General features: G+C 48.5%; 5 protein-coding genes across 8 annotated transcripts in view; 3 read left to right on the top strand and 2 right to left on the bottom strand.

Moving 5' to 3' along the window:
• The window catches only part of NDUFAF3 (NADH:ubiquinone oxidoreductase complex assembly factor 3), a 339096-nt gene that overhangs the window by 24202 nt on the left and 292029 nt on the right, over positions 1-22865 (bottom strand). The gene's annotated exons all lie outside the window — the stretch shown is intronic.
• Positions 2325-6482, top strand: NICN1 (nicolin 1, tubulin polyglutamylase complex subunit). Its single transcript, XM_060633676.3, has 6 exons — positions 2325-2512; positions 3694-3870; positions 4130-4243; positions 4694-4765; positions 5106-5210; positions 5284-6482. The coding sequence occupies exons 1-6, from the start codon at positions 2381-2383 to the stop codon at positions 5323-5325; spliced, it is 642 nt and encodes a 213-aa protein (XP_060489659.1). The 5' UTR covers positions 2325-2380; the 3' UTR covers positions 5326-6482.
• AMT (aminomethyltransferase) lies at positions 6826-11415 on the top strand. The gene is made up of 9 exons (XM_060633653.3): positions 6826-7214; positions 7317-7484; positions 8016-8096; positions 8971-9102; positions 9501-9579; positions 9883-10028; positions 10113-10293; positions 10601-10756; positions 10855-11415. Exons 1-9 carry the CDS (start codon positions 7125-7127, stop codon positions 11031-11033), a joined length of 1212 nt encoding a protein of 403 aa, XP_060489636.1. The 5' UTR covers positions 6826-7124; the 3' UTR covers positions 11034-11415.
• On the bottom strand, positions 12342-15637 carry TCTA (T cell leukemia translocation altered). 3 transcript variants are annotated; one of them, XM_060633683.3, is made up of 3 exons: positions 15226-15628; positions 14847-14949; positions 12342-13726 (listed from the first exon to the last, which is right to left on the bottom strand). In XM_060633683.3, the coding sequence occupies exons 1-3, from the start codon at positions 15446-15448 to the stop codon at positions 13684-13686; spliced, it is 369 nt and encodes a 122-aa protein (XP_060489666.1). In that variant the 5' UTR covers positions 15449-15628; the 3' UTR covers positions 12342-13683. The 3 variants fall into 3 exon arrangements, with proteins under 3 accessions (XP_060489666.1, XP_060489667.1, XP_081651050.1); XM_060633684.3 differs by having other exon boundaries at positions 14847-14901; positions 15226-15611; XM_081794924.1 differs by lacking the exon at positions 12342-13726 and having other exon boundaries at positions 14847-15019; positions 15226-15637.
• Positions 15858-22865, top strand: part of RHOA (ras homolog family member A) — a 61342-nt gene continuing 54334 nt past the window's right edge. Inside the window, exons 1-2 of one of the 2 annotated variants that reach the window (XM_060633677.3) lie at positions 15905-16053; positions 20791-20868. The gene's annotated coding sequence lies outside the window, so the exon portion shown is untranslated. Of the gene's footprint in view, positions 16054-20790; positions 20869-22865 lie in introns of both variants that reach the window. The other variant, XM_060633678.3, reaches the window with a different exon arrangement.

Below are 22865 nucleotides of genomic sequence, written 5' to 3'. Positions count from 1 at the left end.
ACCAAAGCTGACCATTACCTGGAGGTTTCTGACTTGTGAGGAAGAAGCCCAAAAGAAGGCCTTGTTCCATCTCTATACTGTTTTATTGGCTCAGAAAATCACTGGACCACTTCTGGCCTCAGCTTTGTTATCAATAAAATAGGCTTAATCAATGATCTCTGAGGCACAAGTGCCTGGAAGGATGGTGATGGTGATAAACATAATGGTTAATTTTTTTTTGCTTTCTTTTTTTTCTTTCAAAATCATGTTTACTGAGGTATAATTTAGATACAATAAAAATGCACATATCTTGGGACGTCTGGCTGGGTCAGTTGGTAGAGCATGTGACTCCTGATCTCAGTGTTGTTAGTTTGAACCCTATGTTGGGTGTAGCGATTACTTAAAACTAAAACCTTTTCCTTTCTTTTTCTTTCTTTCTTTCTTTCTTTCTTTCTTTCTTTCTTTCGTTCTTTCCTTTTTTTTTTTTTTAAAGTAGCTTCAAATCCAGCGTAGAGCCCACCATCCTAGACCAAGACCTGAGCTGAGATCAAGAGTCAGTCACTTAACCGACTGAGACACCCAGGCGCCCCAAATACTCAGTTTAATAAATTTTGATAAGTGTCTTGATGAATATTAACTACCACCACAATCAAGTTGTAGAACCTTTCCATCACCCCCGAAGTATTCCCTTGTACTTCTTCATAGTCAATCCTTTCCCTTCACTCCCAGTCCCAGAAAAAAAAAAATCTGATTTATATTACAGTAGATTAGTTTTGCCTTTTCTAGAATTTCATGTTAAGTGGAATCATACAGTATGTACTCTTTTGGGTTTGACTCTTTTTGCTTAACATAGTACATTTGAGATCTACTGGTGGTGTTATGCATATGCATCTTCATTCCTTTTTAAAAATTTTGATAGAATATACATAATATTTACCATTTTACTTATTTTAAGTGTCTAAGTCAGTGGCATTAAGTACTTTCATGGTGTTGTATAATCATCACCACTATTTCCATAATTTTTTTCATCATCCTAAACAGAAACTTTGTACCTATTAAGCAGTAACTCTCTATTTCCCCTTACACCCAGTTCCTGGCCACCTACTTTTACTTTCTGTCTCTGAATTCACCTATTCTAAGTAACCCATGTAAGTGGAATCATACAATCAATATTTGTCCTTCATGTCTGTTTTTTTCTTTCGTTTAGCATAATATTTTCAATGTTCACACCTAAGCATTTATCAGTTTCATTCATCTTTAAGGCTGAGTAATTCCATTATATGTACATACCATGATTTGTTTACCCATTCATATGTTGATAGATACTTGGATTTGTTCATTACTTTTTATTTTTGAGCAGTATTCTGTTTTATGGATACACTGCAGTTAGTTTATCTGTTTATATATTGGACATTTACTTCCAATTTCTGGCTATTATAAATAAATTCCTTGAGCAGTCATATCCTTTCATTTCTATTGGGTAAATACTTAGGGATACAATAGCTAGATCATACTGTAGGTACAAACTTAGTTTTTATTTTTAAATTTTTTAAAGTTATTTATTTTTGAGACAGAGAGAGAGCGCGCGAACAGGGGAGGGGAAGGGGGGAATCTCAAGCAGGCTTACTGTTAGCTTACAAACTGGGGCAGAGAAAAGAAAAAGAAAGAAAGAAAGAAAGAGAGAGAGAAAGAAAGAAAGAAAGAAAGAAAGAAAGAAAGTCAAATGCTTAACCGACTGAGCCACCCAGGCACCCTGAAATTCAGTTTTTAAAGAAATGCCAAACTTTTTCAAAATGGCTGGAAATTACCAGTGGATTAAGGTTCCAGGCATTCCACATCTTGGCGTCTTTAGTTTTAGCCTATTCGGTGGGTTTGTGGGAGTTGTGATTTGCACTTCCCTGATGAATAACCATGTTAAGCATCTTTTCATGGGTTTATTGGCTATTTATATTCTTTTGTAAATTATCTGTTCAAATCTTTTGTCCATTAAGAAAAAGGGGAGGCGTTCATACCTATTTTTGAAACTAATGTCGGCCGGGCACAAAGCTCAGTAGTGCTCGTGGCTTTACGAGTTTTAAGCAACGACTGCCCGGGACAGAACCAGGAACGGCGCAAGACTCGGAGTAGCGAAGGGCAGGACAGCTCAGATATAGAATGGCTCGGACGTTTCGGGGCAGGGCCCCACGATGCCTTCTAAATGCTCGCGCCGTGATTGGCTGAAGGGACACTTCCGCAGGCACTTCCGACTCCCTGCAGGCCCAGAGCATCTGTAATTGGCTGGGCTGGCCCAGCGCGAGTCTTTCCGGGAGTTGTAGTTCTTGGGACTCGGCTGGGGACGCCGGGAAGGCCAGTGGACCAAGGCCAGGAGCGGCAGTTGGGTTTGGTTGCGGCTGTTGACACCATGTCCCGCGTGTCGGTGCCCTGCCATGTGAAAGGCACCGTGGCCCTGCAGGTGGGCGACGTGAGAACCTCCCAAGGCCGGCCTGGTGTGCTGGTCATCGATGTCACCTTCCCCAGCGTCGCGCCCTTCGAGGTGAGCAAGCCCCGTGGGCGCGACCGGGGCTCCTGGGCGGGGCTGACCCGGGAACTAGGGCGTGTCCTGGGTATTTAATCTTTCACAGAAAGCCTCTGCAGTGTTCTTGCCCTTGTGAGCCAGTTAACCATTTACTTATTCCTTCAGTTAACACATATTTACTAGAATGCAGCGTTCTGACCTGTTCTCTTCAACATCTCTGCCCCGTATCCAGGACAGGGCTGGTGTAGAAGTGCCAAGATAGTAGGGTGATGCTGGTAATACAATTGTGAGCCAAGGAGAGGTGAGAGGTCATTTTGTTCCTGGCTACTGGGCTAGGGATCATTAGGCAATGAGTTACCTCAAAACCTGCCTCCTGCCCATTCTTACAGTCCCTGCTTGCCAGGTCAGATTCAGCTCATTCCTCATCAGGATCATCCTAATGGCTCCAGGTTCCAATCTCCAGTTGCCTGTCCAGTCCACATCTACTGACAGAGTGACTAACACGACAAGACCTCAGCACAGAGGACAAAGTCCACTTTCTAGTGGCCTGAGTCTGCACCCTGTGTCTGCACCCTGCCTGCCTCTTGACCCCATGCACTTTGTCCTATAGTGTGTGGTGATCTTTCAAGCTGTTTCTTGCTATAAGCTAGGAAACTTCACTAAATGGACCAACTCTGTAAATCTTGATTCAGTAGACCTAGGGTGGAGCCTATTCATCTATATTAAAACAAAAACAAAACAAACAAAAAACTTATTTGGGTGATTCTGATGAGTGTCCAATGATGAGAATCCCCGGTGCTGGGCTGAATCACTGCCATTTCAGAGGTAGGCCAGGTTTTCTCACCCCTTGGTGCCCCTTTGCATATGTTACTTTCACATTGTCTATCTTTCCTGGTTCACTTGATGAACTCCTTCAGGCCTCATCTTCAGGCCGTGTTTCCTGCCTCCTCTAGAGTTAGGGTTCTGACCTGGCAGCATCTTAGACTTGTGACAAGATCTGCAGTCATGGTTTATTTGTATGACCTGCTCATTTAGACTATGAGCTCTTCTAGGGAAGTGAAATTGGCTTTGGGCCCCAGTGGATGCTTGCTGAAGTTGTTAGATTGGTAGTAGAGTACATTCCTAAGGGGAGGAGATGGTATGTTTGAGCCTCTCAGGCCCTGGGTCTGATTTGTCATGGTGGGTTGTGTGTGCTCTAGTTACAGGAGATCATGTTTAAGAATTACTACACAGCCTTTTTGAGCATTCGTGTTCGCCAGCACACCTCACCGCACACACCGGCCAAGTGGGTGACCTGCCTGCGGGACTACTGCCTCATGCCTGACCCACACAGTGAGGAGGGAGCCCAAGAATATGTATCACTGTTCAAGCACCAGGTCAGCTGGGACTCAGCATGACTAGGGGAGTCCAGATGAGGGCTCACAGGGGGTCTGGGGATTGGGCCAGGATACCAGGAAGGAAGAGGGGAGGCGAGGTTGGCCTGGGCTTGTGCCTTGGAGGGATTACCATTCTTTCCTTCTCAAAGGTCTGGGGAGGCAGCATCTTCATTCACTGCTGGTTGGGAGGCTCTTGGGCAGTGAGCTAGGGCCTTGCTGGGTCCTTTTGTGTGTGTGTGTGTGTATGTATGTATGTCAGATGCTGTGTGACATGGCCAGAGTACTGGAGCTGCGCCTGATTCTGCGACAGCCATCACCACTGTGGCTGTCTTTCACAGTGGAAGAACTGCAGATTTACCAGCAGGGATCAAAGGTAAGTGACCAGCTCAGAGCTGTTGGGTTGGCCCTTTCCCAGAGAGGCTCTTAGCTATGGCTAGGGATGTTGGGTATGGGGCTGGAAGTGGATGGTAAGACTCAGAAGGAGGCCTTCATGGAAATTAGTCAGGTGGGAATGCTGGAAGTTCATGGCGAGAGTTGAAGCCATGTTCTCATATCCTCTGACCTTTGAGGTCACCTGCCTCTCTCAGAGCTTGAGACTTTAGGGTCTGGGAGATACTTTTGTTCCTTGTGTTCCTGGGGCCTCCTGCATAGCAGAAGAACTTAGGTAGTCTGAATGCCCCCTTGGACTTTTGTGGACCCCTGAACAGGGTTTTCTCAGCGTCTGAGGCTCAGGTGCCCTTCTCTCTGTTCTGAGGACCTTGGAATATGGTCCTAGGGCTCTCCCACTCTGCCTCCTTCAGAGAAGTATGCCTTTGCTTTGCAGAGCCCCTCCATGACCTTCCCCAAGTGGCTCTCCCACCCAGTGCCTTGTGAGCAGCCTGCTCCCCTCATTGAGGTAAGCCCTCATCCTGGGTAAAAACCATGTATGAATAGCCCCTGTGTCCAGCACAGGAGGCCCCACCTAGGCCTCTTTCTGAAAAAATCTGGGACTGGACCCAGGGCCCTTGGTTCACTCTGTGCCATCTTCCTCAGGGGTGGTCCATGGGATTTGAGGCATCTCTGAGTGGGGCTGGGCTGCCTACTGTAGATCAGGCCCTAACCTCACGTGTTACCAGTTATCTGGGAATGTTACTGGTCTTAGTTTGAGGGCCCTGTAGCCCAACTTGGCCTCTCTGGAGCTTTAAGGGCAGTGCTGGGGACGGACCCATGGCCACTGACCCCTCCTTCTGGAGCAGGGTCTCCCAGACCCCAGCAGGGTATCCTCCGAGGTGCAGCAGATGTGGGCGCTGACAGAGATGATCCGGGCCAGTCACACCTCTACAAGGATCGGCCGCTTTGATGTGAGTGATCGCTTCCCCCTGCTTGGCTCCCGTTGCCCTGAGCTGGTCAGATTGATGGTGTTTTGTGTTTCAGGTGGATGGCTGTTATGACCTGAACTTGCTTTCCTACACTTGAACCATGGCTCTTAGCCAAGATGTTGGCCTTCCATGCCCACCCAGACCTGGTTTAGGCCACCAGAGGCTGAAGTGCTTTCCCTGTGCATTACAAGTGTTGCCTGCATGCCCACTGTGTCTGGGCCACGTTCACAGATTCAAGATTCTTGGGGGCTAAACTGAGTTGCTTCAGCATGAGTTCTCAGCAGGGATGTACTCTGTCCTCATCTGACTGCAACCTGAAACTCCTTTTCCTACCCTGAAAACATTCCAGTTCTGTTTACTAAGAATCCCCTTCTGCCAACATGCACACTCCAGTCTTCTGCCTGCTCCTTCACCCTGAATGCAGTGCACTGGGGTGACCTACTAAAACCTGCTCTATCATTGGAAGGCTGCTGTAGCCATGGCAGTCATGTAGTCTGGAAGCTCAAGGAAAAAACAGGAGCCCACGTCTTCCTTCTGCTCCCCCTAGTGGTCTTCTTTCTTATGCCCAGAAGAAGAAATTTCCTGTCCTAACTCCTGCTGTCTGCCTAGGGAGTGAAGCTGGGGATTTGGGCAGCCTGAATCCCTTGGTCCCAGAGCTGGCTCCTGGATGTGTGTTCAAATGGGCCTGCCCATCCAGCCTGGGCAGTGTCTCTGGCAAGACTGGTGTCTAATGAGTTCTGGGACCTTTTTGCCTAAAGCACACCCTGTCCCTTCTCCCAGCTTCCCCCTTCAAGAATCATGCTAAGTGTGATGAAAGACCAACCTTGGTAGGGTGTGGGTCCAGGTGGGCATTTGCACTGGTGTCTTTCAAGAGGCTGAGGTCTGCTATAACCCCAGGCCTGCTGCTGAATAAGGCAGGCTACTCTTATGAGAAAATCTACCTTTTGTTTTTTCCTGGCTTTGCTCCAGGGCATTATGCTGCAGCAACACTGCAATATGTGTTAGACCTGGAAAATTGGAAGTTTGTGTGGCTCAACAGCTTTCTGGAGGCAGGTCAGCTACCTTTTGGTGGCTACCTTCTGCTCTTAACTATTACAGTTCTTGCAAGTGTTATCTTTGCCTGTGGGGTCATTTATTTAGCCTCATTTAGCTTTTGCTAAGAGGGTAATGACCATAGTCCTGTGCTCCGGGAGTAGCAGCCTTCAGAGAGAGAGAGAGGGGAGAGAGAGAGAGAGAGAGAGAGAGAGAGAGAGAAAGTATAGGAGGAGGTCCTTGAGGGGGTGGCAGGGACTGTGCTTCATTCATGGCTGTGTCTCCAGTACCCAGCACAGGGCCTAGTGTGCAGCAAGATCAATAAATACTTGTGAAATGCATGACTGCTGGCTGCCTGTGTCCTCCCAGTGGGAGAGCTGGAGACCCTCACTAGAGGCCAGTTTACTGATGTGCTCAGCCTGCCAGGCTGGCTCCACCTTCCTGCGTGCTCCCCCCCCCCCCACTTCCCCTCCCCCATGTGACCTTGCACTCCGGGTGTCCTGAATGTGCAATTCAGGCCTTCCAGCCCTTTATGGAACTTTGGCCTTTTGGAGGCTGGGCTGTCATCAAGGGGAGGTCTAGCCCCTGGCTCTGACTCCAAGCAGTTTAACTGGTTTGGACTGCCTAATCTGCCCAGAAAGATCAGCTGGAAGCACCTGGGGCTGTTTCCCTACAGAAAGGAGTCACTGCACTCTGCTCTAAAGCCCCGCCTGCCCTTAGGGCTGCCTGCCTTTTGGGCTGCCCGCCCCTTCTGATCCCCTTTATGGGAGAGAGACCTGTCCAAGCAGAGCCTGGACTACATCTCCCAGCGTGCCTGGCAGAGTGGTGGCCTCTGTGTGCCGGCTGCACCATTTGCGGGCAACAATGCAGCGGGCAGTAAGCATGGTGGCCCATCTGGGCTTGCGTCTGCAGGCGCTCCCATCGGCCCTGGGCCGTCCACTCAGTTGTGCACAGGTGGGATAGAGGGTACTGGGGCATGGGGCCAATTTTGGAGGGGCGGGAAGGGTGGGGGGTTGAGGCCGGGACCCTGGTAGCCCTGAACCCAGCCACCCGCAGGACGTGCTCCGCAGGACACCACTCTATGATTTCCACCTGGCTCATGGCGGGAAGATGGTGGCGTTTGCAGGCTGGAGTCTGCCTGTGCAGTACCGGGACAGTCACGTTGCCTCACACCTGCACACACGCCGGCACTGCTCACTCTTTGATGTGTCCCACATGCTGCAGGTGAGCCAGGGAAGCATACTTGCTGCCAGGTCAGGGCTTCCTCCCCTTCCACAGTGGTGTAGCTTTTGGCTTTGTTGGGAGGTGGATTCCAAGGGCTGCCCTTGCAGAAGTGGAGGTCTCAGGTGTTGGAGACTATAGCCCAGGAAATTAACTCAGAGGATCTCTTGATTGTCTCCTCTTTAATCTCTTCAGCCTACTCCCTCTTAGTAGCATGACTTTATGTCCTGGGTTTCCCAGGGCTGGCGCCCATTCTCATCAACTGTCCTGGGTGTTGGTTTGGAAAAGAGCATATTTCATGATGGTGCTGGGCCCTTTCAAGTTTCCTAAACAACTCCATTGCACCCCCTCCTGTGTTGGTGGATGTGGGGGAACCAGAAGGTGGGGATCTGCCATCCGCAGAACCAAAAGACTGCTCAGGCACTTAGGCTGCATTGGGCTGTACTGTGGATGGCAGGGAGGATGCCTCCTTGTCCATTGGCTTTCCTGATTGCAGCGATTACTGTGGTCTGAGGTTTTGGATCTTTTTCCCAGACCAAGATACTTGGTTGTGACCGGGTGAAGCTGATGGAGAGTCTAGTGGTTGGAGATATTGCAGAGCTAAGGCCAAACCAGGTGGGTCCCTCTTATTTTGCTAAATGGGTGTTCTTAGTCATGAGCCAGCAAATGGGGGGAGGGGTGGAAGGACAGCAATGTTCAGATACAGCTTCTCAGGGCTTGCAGTCTTGGGGCATGGGGTCCCTGTGTCATGTCTGGACATCTAGTTATCTGCAGGGGAGGGGGGGCTATTCCATCCTTACCACATCAGGCTGGAAGGCTAGAAACCCAGGTTTATGTCCTGTTCTGTGATTTTCCATGCTGCCAAAACCCTTGAAATTCAAAGGCAGTCCATTAAACCAACAGCCTCATTATCACCAAGAGCTTGTTAGGGAATACACTGTCAGGCGCTGCTCTAGACCTGCTGAATCGGAACTTGCATTTTAACATGATCCCCAGGTGATTCATATGACCTCTCAACCTCAGACTGTCCATCCAGTGGGGAGGCTGTGAGGCCAGGCTCACAGTATTTTGGAGTATTGCTGTGGAGCTCATGGGATCATCAAGATGCACTTTGAAGTTTCCATCTTGGGGTTTGGGGAATGGACTGAGTTGTCCCAGGTCTGGGTGGGATAAAGCAGCAAGTCCTAGGTGTCATGGATTAAGTGTGAGGTGGGGCTCTCAGTACTGAGTGGGGAGGGGTACAGAAGCCCCACCAGATCAGGGAGGTCTCCCAAGGTGGGAAGGGGTGAAAACTTTCTTAGTGCATGAGGATCAAAAACCCTGGGATTGGACAGGGTCCTGGACTCACCTAGCTTTGTTCCTCCTCCCCTTCCAGCCCTGCACATGAGGCTTCTTGTTCAGGAATTTGTGACAGCTGAGTGGCCCGGGGGGGCGGGGGCATTGTCTGACTCCTGGATCTGGAGGCAAAGATGCTCCATTTTGGCACTAGGGGACGCTGTCACTGTTTACCAATGAGGCTGGAGGCATCTTAGATGACTTGATAGTGACCAGCACCTCTGAGGGGTACCTGTATGTGGTGTCCAACGCTGGCTGCTGGGACAAGGACTTGGCCCTCATGCAGGTACAGCCCTTCTGTGTTCTAGGTACCCTATGTTCCTTGTTCACAGAACAGGACAGACCCAGCAGGGACAAAGGGCTCAGACAATGGCTTTTTGAGTGAGTGAACAGCAGGCCAGAGTGGGTCCTGCCTGGAGAATGCCAGGTTTCAGTGATGGGGTAGTAGGGGAGGTAAAACTGACCCTGGCTCCCAAGTGAGCATCCTCTGGTTAAGGTAAAAGCTGGAGCCTGATGTTAGCGCTGGCAGACCTGGCCTTGGGTCATCCATACCACTTAGTTATGTGACTTTGTCAGATGGGAACTGGCCTATTCTGCCCAGCTCTTCAGCCAGCTGTCAGCCCACAGTAAGTGCTCAGTAAGTGGTCCCAGAAGCTGATGTGGTGTTTCTGTCTTTCCTTTCAGGGCAAGGTCAGGGAGCTTCAGAACATGGGCAGTGATGTGAGCTTGGAAGTGGTGGATAATGGCTTGCTAGCCCTGCAAGGTGAGCAGGCCAGGCTAGGGTTGGAGCTGACCTTTGCCTCCTGGCTTTTCAACTACTAAGCACAGAAGGCCTATCAGGAGGAAAGTGTACATGGTGTGACATTTGTGTGCCATAATTCTGTTTGGTATTAATGTCCTCCCTCTACCTGCCATAAGGCTCCATGGGCTGTGGGCAAGAGCACCTTCTCCCACCTGCAGAATAGCACTTGCTCAGGGCTTATTCTGGTCCCTGAGTAAGGGCTGTGGTCCAGCTTTGAGAGGAAACTAGGACCTGGACAATTGGTCACGGTCTCCCTGGGCCTAGGCCCCACTGCGGCCCAGGTATTGCAGGCCGGCGTGGCAGATGACCTAAGAAAATTGCCCTTCATGACCAGTGCTGTGATGGAAGTGTTTGGCGTGTCTGGCTGCCGTGTGACCCGCTGTGGCTACACAGGAGAGGATGGTGTGGAGGTATGTGAAAAAGTAGGTGTAGGATGGTGCAGGACACAGGATTCTGGAGCCAGCTGCCCACCTGCTCTCTGGTGTTCCATGCAGATCTCGGTGCCAGCTGCAGGGGCAGTCCACCTGGCAACAGCTCTGCTGGAAAACCCAGAGGTGAAGCTGGCAGGGCTGGCGGCCCGGGACAGCCTACGCCTGGAGGCAGGCCTCTGCCTGTATGGGAGTGACATTGATGAACACACCACACCTGTGGAAGGCAGCCTCAGTTGGACATTGGGTGAGCTGGGCCAGCACTCAGAATCCTGAAGGCTACAGTGGCCAGCCTATGACTGCTCCCAAGGCTGTGTAGCCACTGTGGCTTTGCCCATTAGATCCTCAGCAGGCTGAGGTGGGCAGCATAATCTTCAAGACCTGGGGACAAGAGGTGGGTGGCTGACTGCATTGCAGGGGAGGAATGGAGTTTGGGGGTCCCTGAGCAAAGGGACCTCACTGCTGGATGGATTTTACTTGGGGTCCTTGTAACTAGGACCTCCTATGGCCAAGGGTTTTATGGACTGTGGCTTAAGCGTGGTGTCATGCTTCAGGGAAGCGCCGCCGAACTGCCATGGACTTCCCTGGAGCGTCGGTCATTCTTCCTCAGCTGAAGGGCAAAGTGCAGCGGAGACGTGTAGGGTTAATGTGCGAGGGGGCACCTATGCGGGCACACAGCCCCATCCTGAATATGGAGGGCACCATGATTGGTAGGTGGACCAGGGAAGTTGGAGAGCCCTTGTCCCTTCCCTAGGAGGGTGGGCATTGGACTGGTAAGGTGGTGCTGACATGGCTTCTTCTCACACAGGTACTGTTACCAGTGGCTGCCCCTCTCCCTGCCTGAAGAAGAATGTGGCCATGGGTTATGTGCCCTGTGAGTATAGTCGGCCAGGTACCCCGCTGTTGGTAGAGGTGCGGCGGAAGCAGCAAATGGCTGTGGTCAGCAAGATGCCCTTTGTGACTACAAATTACTATACCCTCAAGTGAGGGTGGATTGGGTCAGGGCCCTTCCCATCCAGGAGCCTGGACCTGGAGGGCATTCTACAAGAGTTAGGAAGCTAAGGCTGAATACTCTGGGGTAGGTGGCTAGGGTGGAGGATGTTTCTGATTTTCTGGTGTGTGTGGGGGGCAAACCACCTATTCTCTCTCTCATGTGCCTCTCCTCTTGGAGAGGTACACTTCTTGAAAGACCCCATTTCTGGGGCGCCTGGGTGGCTCAGTTGGTTAAGCGTCCGACTTCAGCTCAGGTCACAATCTCACTGTCTGTGAGTTCGAGCCCCGAGTCGGGCTCTGTGCTGACTGCTCAGAGCCTGGAGCCTGTTTCAGATTCTGTGTCTCCCTCTCTCTCTGACCCTCCCCCGTTCATGCTCTGTCTCTCTCTGTCTCAAAAATAAATAAACGTTAAAAAAAAATTAAAAAAAAAAAAAAAAAAGACCCCATTTCCGAGCAATAGATCAGTTCATGCAATGTCAGCTTGTGCTCCCATTGACCCCATTCTTGTCTGCTGGAGGGCTATGGGAAGCACTAGTTCTGGCTTCTCTCCCTTCCACTCTGCCAGGTGCTGGCTGTGGAACAGAGGCTTACATTTAGGGAGGAGGTAAAGCCTGCCCAACCTACCTCATCATGGTTTCTCACACTGCAAAGGGGTTATTATTACCTTGGGTAGTGCTGCCTCTCCCTGGGCAGGAATGATTCCTGACTCACAAAGGCTTGGCCCTGTAGGGCCATTGTGCCTGTGTAAACTTGGGAAAGCTGAGGGGACACAGACTCACTCTTCCACATTCCCAAGTTATCCCAGCCTGCTGCTTAGTAGCAAACCATGCCAGGCTCACCATCTGTTCTGAGCCCCAGGGCTGTTGTAGAGCACACTGGGCCTCCTCCTGGACCTGCCTTACCCTGGGCTGACCTTTGCCCCTGGGGCCCATTACTGGACTCCACTGACTTCCAACAAAACATTAAGCGAGCTTCCTTTCTTCTTGCTTGCCAGAGTTTCTAGCTTCATTGTCCTTTGTCCACATGATTGCTGGGGTGCCAGCCTAATGCCTCCTTGCCTGGCCTCTGAGGCAGGCTTAGAGTGGATTCTCCTTGAGAGGGCCAGGTCTATAAAAACTAGTGAGGATAGTGCCCCCTCCCTATTGGGCACCCACCACTGCTCCTCCAGGGAGCTGGTGTCATTTCTCCACCTCTGCAAGTCATTGCATTCTGGGCGCTGAGGGGCAGTAGCACCAAGTGTTCCCTTTCCAGTTTTCCCTGTGCATGCACACCCTTGTCCTGTCTGAATAACCACACAGCTGATGCACTTCCAAGTTTAATAAGCCACATCCTCAGCTAAACCTGGGGTGAAATGTGAGACCCTCATTCTATGTGTGGTGGTGTCAGTGGGTAGGCCTGAGGCTGCAAAACCATCATCCTACCAGTCAGAAGATACCTCCAAAGTAGATACATGTACACGAATTCAGTATAGTCCTACTTCCAGTGTGTTTCTGCTGCAAAGGTGGCCGAGCCAAAGGCTGCCAGATGGATAGAGGAAGCAGGCAGCGGGATATTGAGGTAGCTGGTGGTCCAGCAGAAACAAGTATAGAAATACAGCCTTCAGGAAGGGAGGCAGTTCTAGGGTCATGCTGCTTTCAGAAACTGGCATGTGCCTCCCACACCTTTGGAAGCTCCCCTGGCCCACTGTGTAAGTGGCAGGCCTGCCTAGCCTGTGGTTCTTCCCGGCTGTTGAGGGAGGGTTCTTGGGGGCTCAGATGGTGCTAGTGGGGACGAGCTGAGCCTGTGGCCTCTTAGGATGAAGCTCTCGTGGTTCCGGGTCAAGATGGGAAGTGATGAAGTGGCAGAGCCACTCAGCGCTAACTGCTTAGTACCTCTCTGTGAGGGGACAGGGTACAACCCCATGGGCACTTAGAGCGGTGGGGGTGGAAGGTCACCCTTGGGGCTTAGCGTCTTTCAGGCACCCAACCTCCCAACAAGGATTGAGAAGAGTATAAATGAGTTAATATTCAGGAAAAGACAATTTCCACAGCCTGACTCACACCTGAAAAGCTCGGGATGGGCTAGGAAGTGGGTGTTTGGTGCCTCCACGTCCAGGTAGTGCCAGCGCCCCTTGCCTTACACTTGAATGGCCAGCTAAGTAACCATAGAGTATAAGGCCATGTCTAGGCCAGTCTTTCCTGGCTCCCTGCCAACAAAGCAAAAACAAATTCAAGAGCTTAGGAGAAAACAGACTTCCCTTACAAATCCCAGAGCTGGTCAACCTCAAGTTTCTTCTCAAGGAAATTTCTATGGGGTCACATCCCAGGGGATCGGAAGGGGGACAGGAAAAAGCCAAGGCAGAAAATGGACTGTTGGCCTCCCCAACCCAGAGGCTCCTCCTGAGCTGACCCCTGAGAGAGGAGGAACATGTCTTCTCTCCTTAAGGCACCCAGATCTGGGTAGAGGCAAACTTTACTGGCCCAATGCCTGGAGCTGCTGGAGGCAAGGCCAAGAGCAGTGGAGGGCCAGGTCTTCAAGCACTGGGGTACTCCCTGCCCCCAACCCCTCCCCCCCATGCAGTCTCTGGGGTCTGGGCAGCAGCAGAACCCAGTGTGGGAACCAGCAGACCCGGTGATGTCCCTGGAGATCCCTCTGCTGCCTTCCCTTATTCTCTGTGGGTTTTGAGAGGTTCATTTGCTGTTGTTTCCCTAAAAGTGATGGAAAAGAGAAAAGGATTATTCCACAGGCAGCACAACAGTCCCTGAGATTGGCTCTCTCTAGCCCTGTAGGGGCTGAGGTGGGCTCAGTAAAGCCACACTACAATCTATATCTCTGTACTAAGTTCCCACAGCCCACACTGGGTCCCTCACCTTTCCCCTGAAGACACATTTTTCCTCCTGGTTCCTCACCTTATGGTATTCCTATCCCTCCCCAAGTTGCTCAGGACCTGGACAGTGGCAGGCCTCCTAACTGGCCTCTTGCCTTCTCTATTGGACCCCTTTTCTTGCCATGAAACAGGCAGTTATAAAGACAAATTAGATCAGGCCATAGCCTTCCTGAGTCCTTCAATAGCTTCCTGAAATTTGGCATAGGGTATTGTGGGTCCCTCCAATGCCTTCATGTTTGAGCTCCAGTGTCACAGCTTTGTCTATCCTTCCAATATGACACCCTTGTTCTTGCCCTGGGCCTTATTCTATCAATTTTCTTTGCCTGGTACACTTAATCACTCCCTAGCCTTTGCCATTAGCTTAGGTGTCTGTTTTGCGAGAAAACTCTTGACTACCCTTGCCCCCACACCGCTGCCCTTCCCTTTTATTATTTTTTTGTTGCCCTCCCTTTTAAATCTCTGGCTCCCCCTATAAACAGGGCCTGGGTTGTCCTTGTTCTCTGGACCTAGTTGCCCCCCCCTCCCCCCACCACACCCCTCATATAGAAGGAGCTCAGAAATTAGTTGAATGAATACTCTGATTAGTGAGTAGATGCTTTACAGATGAGGAGGCTGGCCTGATGCGGCCAGTAAGTGCAGTAAGGACATAGGCTCCTGCCTTTCTAACTGAAGGGCTTGCAGTAGAGTGGAACCCAACAGACTTGCCAGCTCATCTCTGAAACTGTGACAATAGCCCCACAGGCAGCATGCTGAACAGCATATTGGTGGGCTGTTCAGAAATTAGAGTCTGAGCTCCAGTTGAAGACCTTGGGGCTTGCTGTAAAGACCACTAAACTAGTGGACTTCTACCCTGAGAACTTCCTGCCCCCATCCCTGTTATCAGCACAGGCCTATCCTCTGCCTGCCAAGCATGGGGTTGTGATGGGCACAGATTTACTCACCACGAAGTGAAATGCGTGGAGCCATCAGGTGTGGATCCGTTCTGGCCGCCCAGACCTGGGGGCAGGAACACATCCAGAGCTGCAGCAGGCTGGGGGTGGGGATCTGAGCAGGTATCAGCCCAGGTCAGGTTTGAGGCCAGTGGCGGTGTTTGGTGAAGAGTCTCGTGGGGGCCCTAAAGGGACTAGTGGTATTGTCTGATTGAGGTTCAAAGGAAGTTAAAATGTGATGGGTGGACCGGGGTTTCTGGCATGAAATGGTATGTTGGCATGGATTAGGGTGCAGAGTTAAGCTGTGATGAGGCCCTTAGGGGATCAGTGGTAGTCTAGGGGGTTCTGGGGAGCCCAATGATGGAGTCCAGTGGGGGGTGGGGAGCCTCACCTGGGCGGTGATACAGCCCTGTCACCGTGCTCCCGTAGAACCCCCACGCCAGCTGGATGCCCAGGAGACTTAACACCAACCAGAGTAGCAGCAGCTTGAAGAGGGTCACGCGCATGTCCTGCGCCTCCCACTCCCGCAGGAACTCGCTGCCCAGGGTGCCCAGCGCGCCCAACACCGTGGTCGGAAGAGCCTGCAAGGACTGCCCAGACCAAGGCTCCGCCATGACTGGCCCATACCCCACCCGGGGGACTGTCACCGTAGTTCCGACTGCGCAGGCGTCTGGTCTTCCGGGGCCAGGGCCGTTAGTGCGCACGCGTAAAACTAGGCAAGGCTAGGCTACTTCGCTTGCGCGAAGAGTTGGCAGTTTAGGGAGGAGTATTAAAACCGCGCACGCGCACCCTGCCCCACCCTGCTTACTTAAAGGATGAGTGAGTCGTGAAGCATAAAATAGCAACCAGGTCTTTTATAGCCCTGGAGTTCCCGTGATGCCCCACGCGGCTGCAGTGATTGGTTAAGCGCCTTGCCTTTAGGGCGTGGACGCGCTCCTGAGCAATAGTAGCTGAGCTGTGAGTGCGCGCGCGTGCGCGGGGCCGAGACTGGGGCTGGCTCGAGCCCGCTGGCACACGGGAGCGCGCACGTCGCTCCCCGCCCTCCCGCCGCCGACCGCCCTCGCTCGCTCGAGCTCCCCGCCCGCCGCCCGCCGTCCTCCGTCGGTTCTCTCGTTAGTCTGCCTCCGTCTCCTCAGCCACCCGCCCTAGTCTCCGAGCTTGCTACTCGCGGACAGGCGTCCTTGGCGTGGAGAGGTCGGATTGCGAGTCGTCGCCTGAGGTGAGCGAGAGGGTACCCTCCTGGCGCCGCGGCGCCCGGGGCCCGCCCGCCCGGCACTCTTCCGGCCGCCTGCCCGCCCGCCGCCCCTCCGCGGCCGCGCCCCACCTGCTGCTCTCGGCTGGCTGCCCCTGGGTCCCGGCCCCTGCCTCCCGACCGGGGCCCCGCTCCCCAAAGAAGCGGCCCCGCCCGCGCAGTCCCCGGAAGCGCGCCCCGCGGCCTCCCGCGCCCCTTCCCCCGCCCGGCCAGGCCTGGTGGAGCCCCAGCCGCCCGCCCGCGGTCCCCGGCGCTTCCTCTCTCTCACGGCTGCGCCGGGCAGGGCGGGGGCTTCGAGCCGGGCCCGGCAACCGCGCGGTGCAGCCGGCCCCTGCGAAGTGCGCGTGGCTGTCGGAGTTGAAATGGGAAAGAAACTCTTTACAACTCCATCTTGGCTTTACATTGAATAGGAAACATGAATCACCGTTTTATACTGGGTGAAGTCCAGTTATGTTTTGGGTACATTTTCTTTTTAAATGTAGTACTCTCGGAGATTGTGTAAGTAAAAAGGTAGTGTTGAAATCTTATGGGTTAGGATTCTTGGGTATTGAAAGGATGTTTTCCTGTTAAACATTTTTTTCATGACTTGTATCGAAATAAAGTATTAATTTGCAATTTTGCTTAGTCTCAGTTACTACCTTGATTAGGAATCACCTAAACATATCCTTAGTTACCGATTGACTCAGTTACGAGCCATCATTATTAAATAGCACTGTTTGCAGTTAAATCGATTTGGTCAAAAGCATGTTTAGTAGTCTGTGGTGGAAAACTGGCATCCTTTTTGCCTCAGAATTGGTTCCACTTGTGTTTTTTAATGGTCCTGATTTAAAATTTTTACCAGCGTTAGTGACTTGTTTGGTTCTTTTTGTGTTTAAGATTGTCTTTTGAAGTAAATGTTTCTTGCAGGTGTGTAATCAGATTATAGTCCTCCCTGCCAGATCTGAAGGGGAAAAATACTTTAAAAAATGTCTTAAAAATGTTATACGTGGTGAGAATTTTTCACCCATTCAGTGTCAAACACCCAAATGTGTAAGGTGTGTGTACTATTGCATGATTGTCGCTTTGAACATACCGGTTTGAGCTTTGGGCACGAGTGACATTGTTTGGACTGAAGGTACAAGACTAATTCCTAATTGTGAAGGATAACTTACTAAAGGATCTCTTTTGATAAATTATCTTAAGAATAGTTCCATCTACTTTTGTAGAGCACTGGTGGCCCATGGGGATGTGACAAAATAGAAGACAACTTGCTTTAAGTCAGTCTAGTCCTAGAGTTATCACCTCTGTTCTCATAGAAGTCTGTACTAGAGAGAAGAAAATAGGGATCCACTGACTTTTTCATAGATCCAGAATTTTACACCCTAAAGGAATCTTCAGGACTTCTATAGTCCAACCCCATTTGCAGATGAGGAAACTGAGTTCCAGAGACTTTTGTAAATATACCAATGTTATATGTCTAGTCACGTACAGGCCAAAACTATTTTGTCTGTGTGGTATTTTCCTTGTACTCCTAAACAGCTTGCTTAGAGTTAAGTAAAAATTCAGGATTTAACAACTTGTTTCCAGTGCTTTCTCCATTTATGTATTACTGATATGTTGTGAGAATCTGAAAAATTCATTAAAAAAAATTTTTTTTAATGTTTATTTTTGAGAGAGAGAGAGGAGAGACACAGCCTGAGAGGGGGAGGGGCAGAGAGAGGGAGACACGGAACAAGAAGCAGGCTCCAGGCTCTGAGCTGTTAGCACCAGAGCCCGAGGCGGGGCTCGAACTCACAAACTGCCAGATCATTACCTGAGCTGAAGTTGGACGCTCAACCGACTGAGCCACCCTGGCACCCCGAAAAATTCATTTTCTAAACGAATTTCAGTTATTTACCCTTAAACAACACTCTCCTCCCTGCAACTGGGTGGTCCTGCAGCAGTTGATTGAAATAGATAAATGAATATACAGGGTCCCCGCTTGGCCTAGTTTTGGCTTTCGGTGTTTGGGTCTTCTTAGGGACAAGCTTCTTCCACAGGGAGGCCCAGACTCCTCTGTTCCAAATCCCACATAATTAGGTCAGGCTAAGATGTTGTCATGTGACTGAGGGCTGTTTTGACTATTGATTTGAGGTGGGATGGAGAGAAACTGCACATATCAAGTAAATAGTTCCCTGTGTATTATGTGTGTGGTAGTGGTTTTGGTGGAGTATTCTCATAGTCTTCATTCATATTAGAGTGAAAACAGGTAGATCTCGAGGTGTTTCCTCAAGGAGTTAGTGGAGTTGAAGCAGTGACCAGAGAAGTTGCTACTTAGGGTTTTCTTAGTTGTCCTAGAGCTGAGATTTATGTTAACTCAGAAGATAGACTGATATTTCAACTTATAAGAGAACTAATCTGGTCATGCTGAGCTTCTATAGACAGGACTTTGGGTTTTATTGCATTATGGCTACTAGTGATAAAGCTAAATGGTACATACTCACTGGATTTTAATCACCTATGTTTGTAGTAGTAAAAGGTAACTAAAAGTTACTTAACCTTCCTGTACCACTTTATCCCTTTATGCCCCTGGCCAGTGGAACTTAGTTTGCCTGCACCTACACATTAACGTAACTAAATTGTAAAATTGTGTTAATGTGTCTTAACTACACTCTTGATCTTTGGGTATATGCTCACTGTTAAGTACTTGTGAGATTACTAAATTAAAATTTCCAAGATAGTTTAAAGTTAGTAATTAATGTAAAATTCCTATTTCAAGTGTTTCTATTTCAAATGACTCATTTATAGTCTGTGGTACTGCAGTATTAAGTGAAGACCTTGTATACTCATAATTGTGGTAGTCATGTGACTAAAAATCAGGTAGGCATTGAAGCTGCTCATTCTGGGTGTTGGTCTGAATTTATTGGTGGTTCTTCCAGATGATTCTGAATAACATTTTATAGTTAACAATGGTCAGAATATGAGATACACTGTTACATCTTAGCCAGTTTGCAGTTTGTCCCAAACTGAGCTTGATTTTTTTTTTTTTTCTTGTGAAGAGGGTGGATAAAGTAAATATGTTTAATTAGGCATGTTTATAATAGTATCTTACTATTCAAGTGAAGGTAGAGAGAAGAACATAAGCAACTGAAATGTTTGGAGTGGTGTAAAGGGAGAAGAGGAAGGTAAAATGAAAGAGAGGTGACCAGAGATCAGATCGTGTTAAGGCTTTTAGGATATAGGAAGTTCTTTGGGTTTGTCCTGAGATGAGAAATCATTAGATGTTTTTTAGCAGGGGAATGATATGATTTGATATTAAATAACTAGAATCCCTCACTAAGAATAGGGGTAGATCTGAGTCCATTCTGACTTTATGTTTTAAAAGTGTAAGGGGCGTCTGGGTGGCTCAGTCAGTTAAGCTTCTGACTTTGGCTCAGGTCATGATCTCGCAGTTCATGGGTTCGAGTCCTGTGTTGGGCTCTGTGCTGACAGTTGGAGCCTGGAGCTTGCTTCAGATCCTGTGTCTCCCTCTCTCTCTCTCTGCCCCTCCCCAACTTGTGCGCACGCTCTATCTCCCTCTTTTTCTCTCACTCAAAACTAAATAAATAGACATAAAAAAAAACATTTAGGGGCGCCTGGGTGGCTCAGTTGGCTCAGGTCATGATCTCACGGTTTGTGGGTTCGAGCCCTGCGTTGTGCTCTGCGCTGACAGCTCAGATCCTGGAGCCTGTTTTAGATTCTGTGTCTCCTTCTCTCTCTGCCCCTCCCCAACTTGTGCTCTTTCTCTGTCTCTCAATAATGAATAACAGTAAAAATAAAAAAGAAAGAAAAAGAAATTAAAAAATGTTTAGGGGCACCTGGGTGGCTCAGTTGGTTAAATGTCCAGCTGCAGCTCAGGTCATGATCTTGTGGTCTGTGAGTTCGAGCCCCGCATCGGGTTCTGTGCTGACAGCTTAGAGCCTGGAACCTGCTTCAGATTCTGTGTCTCCCTCTCTCTCTCTGCCCACTCATGCTCTGTCTCCATCTCTCAAAAATGAATAAACATTAAAAAAAATTTTTAAAAAAAAGTTTAATCTCTACACCCAGTGTGGGGCTCAAACTCAACCTGAGATCAAGAGTCATACATTCTTCCAACTGAGCCAGCCAGGTGTCCCTCTTTTCTGACTTTAAATAGTAAACTAATATTGATCATCTCTGACAAAAATATCAGGATTTCTGAATAATTATCTTCCTTGACCTAATGACTTCATCCTGTTTTTTTTTTTTTTTTTGAAACCACTGATTTTTCTGACAGTTGCCTTTCAGCCTGTAATTTCTCTAATACCTGTATTAAGAATATGTAAGTAGATAAAACAAGTTATTTAAATAAATGTTTGTGGTAGTGTAGGTGGTAGGGTTACAGGTGTTCATTGTAAGATTCAACTTCACTCTGGTTTGAAAATTTTTATAATAAAATGTTGGAAAATTAATTTATGTAGGATTCTTTTGCTTTTTGCTTTTAAAAGGGCAGTATTTGTAATATTTGTAAGATAAGGTTGTGTACCTTTTAAGTAAAGGAGGCTAAAACTTGTATAAATGTGATATATTTGATGATATACCAATCAAAGATTAAATTCTATACTTCTTCCCCTCTCCTGAATTCTGAATTACAGGGAACTTTGGGCAAGCCTGTTTACATCCTGTGTTTTGATTTTTTTCATTGTAAAGTGAATAGACATAATTCCTGATATTTTTATATTTTTATAGTGCCTTTCATCTGAGAAGTTCAAGGCACTTGTAAAACTCCTGGCACACAGGCCGTGGGTCTTGCAGCACATTTGTAAGGTATGTAACATAGAAACCTCTTCTTTTATTTCTCTTTTCCCATGAAAGAGAGATTATTATATATTAAATTCTGGAGAAATGTCAGTGCATTACTGTTAATGATTCTCTTCACCAATCTTGAGTTCTTTATCTTACTCCATACCTTTTCTCTCTAGTCTTATTCTCCCACCTCTCCATAAGGTACTTCTCTAACTTTTTTACTTTTAAGTGGTATTTCTTTTTTAGATGAAGATAGATTTCCTAATCTCTCTCTTAAAGGAGATGAAACTCACTGTGTTATACACATACCTCTTTTACATCTGGACCATTCCCATCTTATTCCTTCTGTTTTTCATCTTTAAAGTTTATTTTGAGAGAGAGAGAGTGCACATGTGCACGGACAGTCACTCTTGCAGGGGGGATGGTGGGCAGAGAGAGAAAGGGGGAGAGGGAATCCCAAGAAGGCTCCATGCTGTCAGCACAGAGCCCGATTTGGGGCTCGATCTCATGAACTGTGAGATGATGATCTGAGCTGAAATTAAGAATCGAGTGCTTAACTGAGCCAACCAGGCGCTCCTAGTTTTCATCTTTAAGTTTTCATTTTTAATTTTTTTTAATGTTTATTTATTTTTGAGAGAGAGAGACAGAGCATGAGTGGGGGAGGAGCAGAGAGAGGGGGAGACACAGAATCCGAAGCAGGCTCCAGGCTGTGAGCTGTCAGCACAGAGCCTGGCGTGGGGCTCAAACCCACGAACTGTGAGATCATGACCTGAGCCGAAGTCGGATGCTTACCCGACTGAGCCACCCAGGCACCCCAAGTTTTCGTTTTTTTCAGTAGTTATCATACATTTATCCACAGCTTATGTTGTGGGTATATCTATCTAATTATCAGTGGCAAATGAGTCAGGTAGAGAATGAAGATCAGAGGACAATCTTCCCTCTTACCAGAGGGGTCAGAGTGATACTGGCTTAGGTGGGAACAACGTCAACAGCTGGTATAAGATCCGTCCAGGGGTTCTTTAGATATTTAAACTTATTACAAATAAAGGAAATTGTTAGAAATAATCTTAATTTGATTGATACCATGGTATATATCCTAGTCGGTACTGTTTTGATCGCCTTTTTCTGTTCTCTTTGGGTCTGAGGGAACTCTGTATATGGAGAAGTGAGCTGTGATGGGGATGAATATTGTTTATTTTTTTCCAACTTGTTTGTTTTATTTTTTTAATTTATATTTTAGTTAATATACAGTGCAGTATTGGTTTCAGGAGTAGAATTCTGTGATTCATCACTTACACACGATGCATATAATACCCACTGCTCATCGTAAGTGCCCCCCTTGGTATCATATCAGCCATCACCTATTTAACCCATCTCCCACCCCCCTGCTTCCATCAACCCATAGTTCTCTATCATTAAGAATCTCTTGTGGTTGGTTTCTCTCTCTTCTCTCCACCCTCCCCCATCCCCATATGTTCATCTGTATTGTTTCTTAAATTCCACATAAGTGAAATAATATGGTATTTGTCTTTCTCTGATTGACTTATTTCGCTTAGCATAATACATTCTTGCCATTGCAAGTGGCAAGATTTCATTCTTTCTGATGGCTGAGTAATATTGCATTGTGTATGTGTGTGTGCATGTGTGTGTACACACACACATATCTCTTTTATCCATGGAGGTGAATACTCTTATTTGGTGAAATGGGGTGCCTGGCAGTGAAGGCATACAGTGATAGTGGTTTTGGTTGGCTTTGAACTCCTCCTTGGCATGCTAAGAAGAATGAACAAGCTAGCTTGTGGTTTTGTCATTCATTCATTGAACAAATAATTATTGAATAGCTACTACATGTCAGATGCTGTTCTGGAACATATCTGAAGAAAACAAAGAAGGTCCCTGTCCTCAGCGCACCTGGATGGCTCAGTTGGTAGAGCATACAACTCTTTTTTTTTTTTTTTTTTTTTTTTTAAAGTTTATTTTGAGAGAGTGAGCACATGCATGCGCACAGGGGAGGGGCA

Source organism: Panthera onca, chromosome A2 (genome assembly GCF_046562875.1).
Source record: "Panthera onca isolate mPanOnc1 chromosome A2, mPanOnc1 haplotype 2, whole genome shotgun sequence".
Taxonomy (NCBI): Eukaryota; Metazoa; Chordata; class Mammalia; order Carnivora; family Felidae; genus Panthera; species Panthera onca.
Note: the sequence above shows the minus strand (reverse complement) of the source record. Positions and strands in the feature narration are given on the sequence as shown.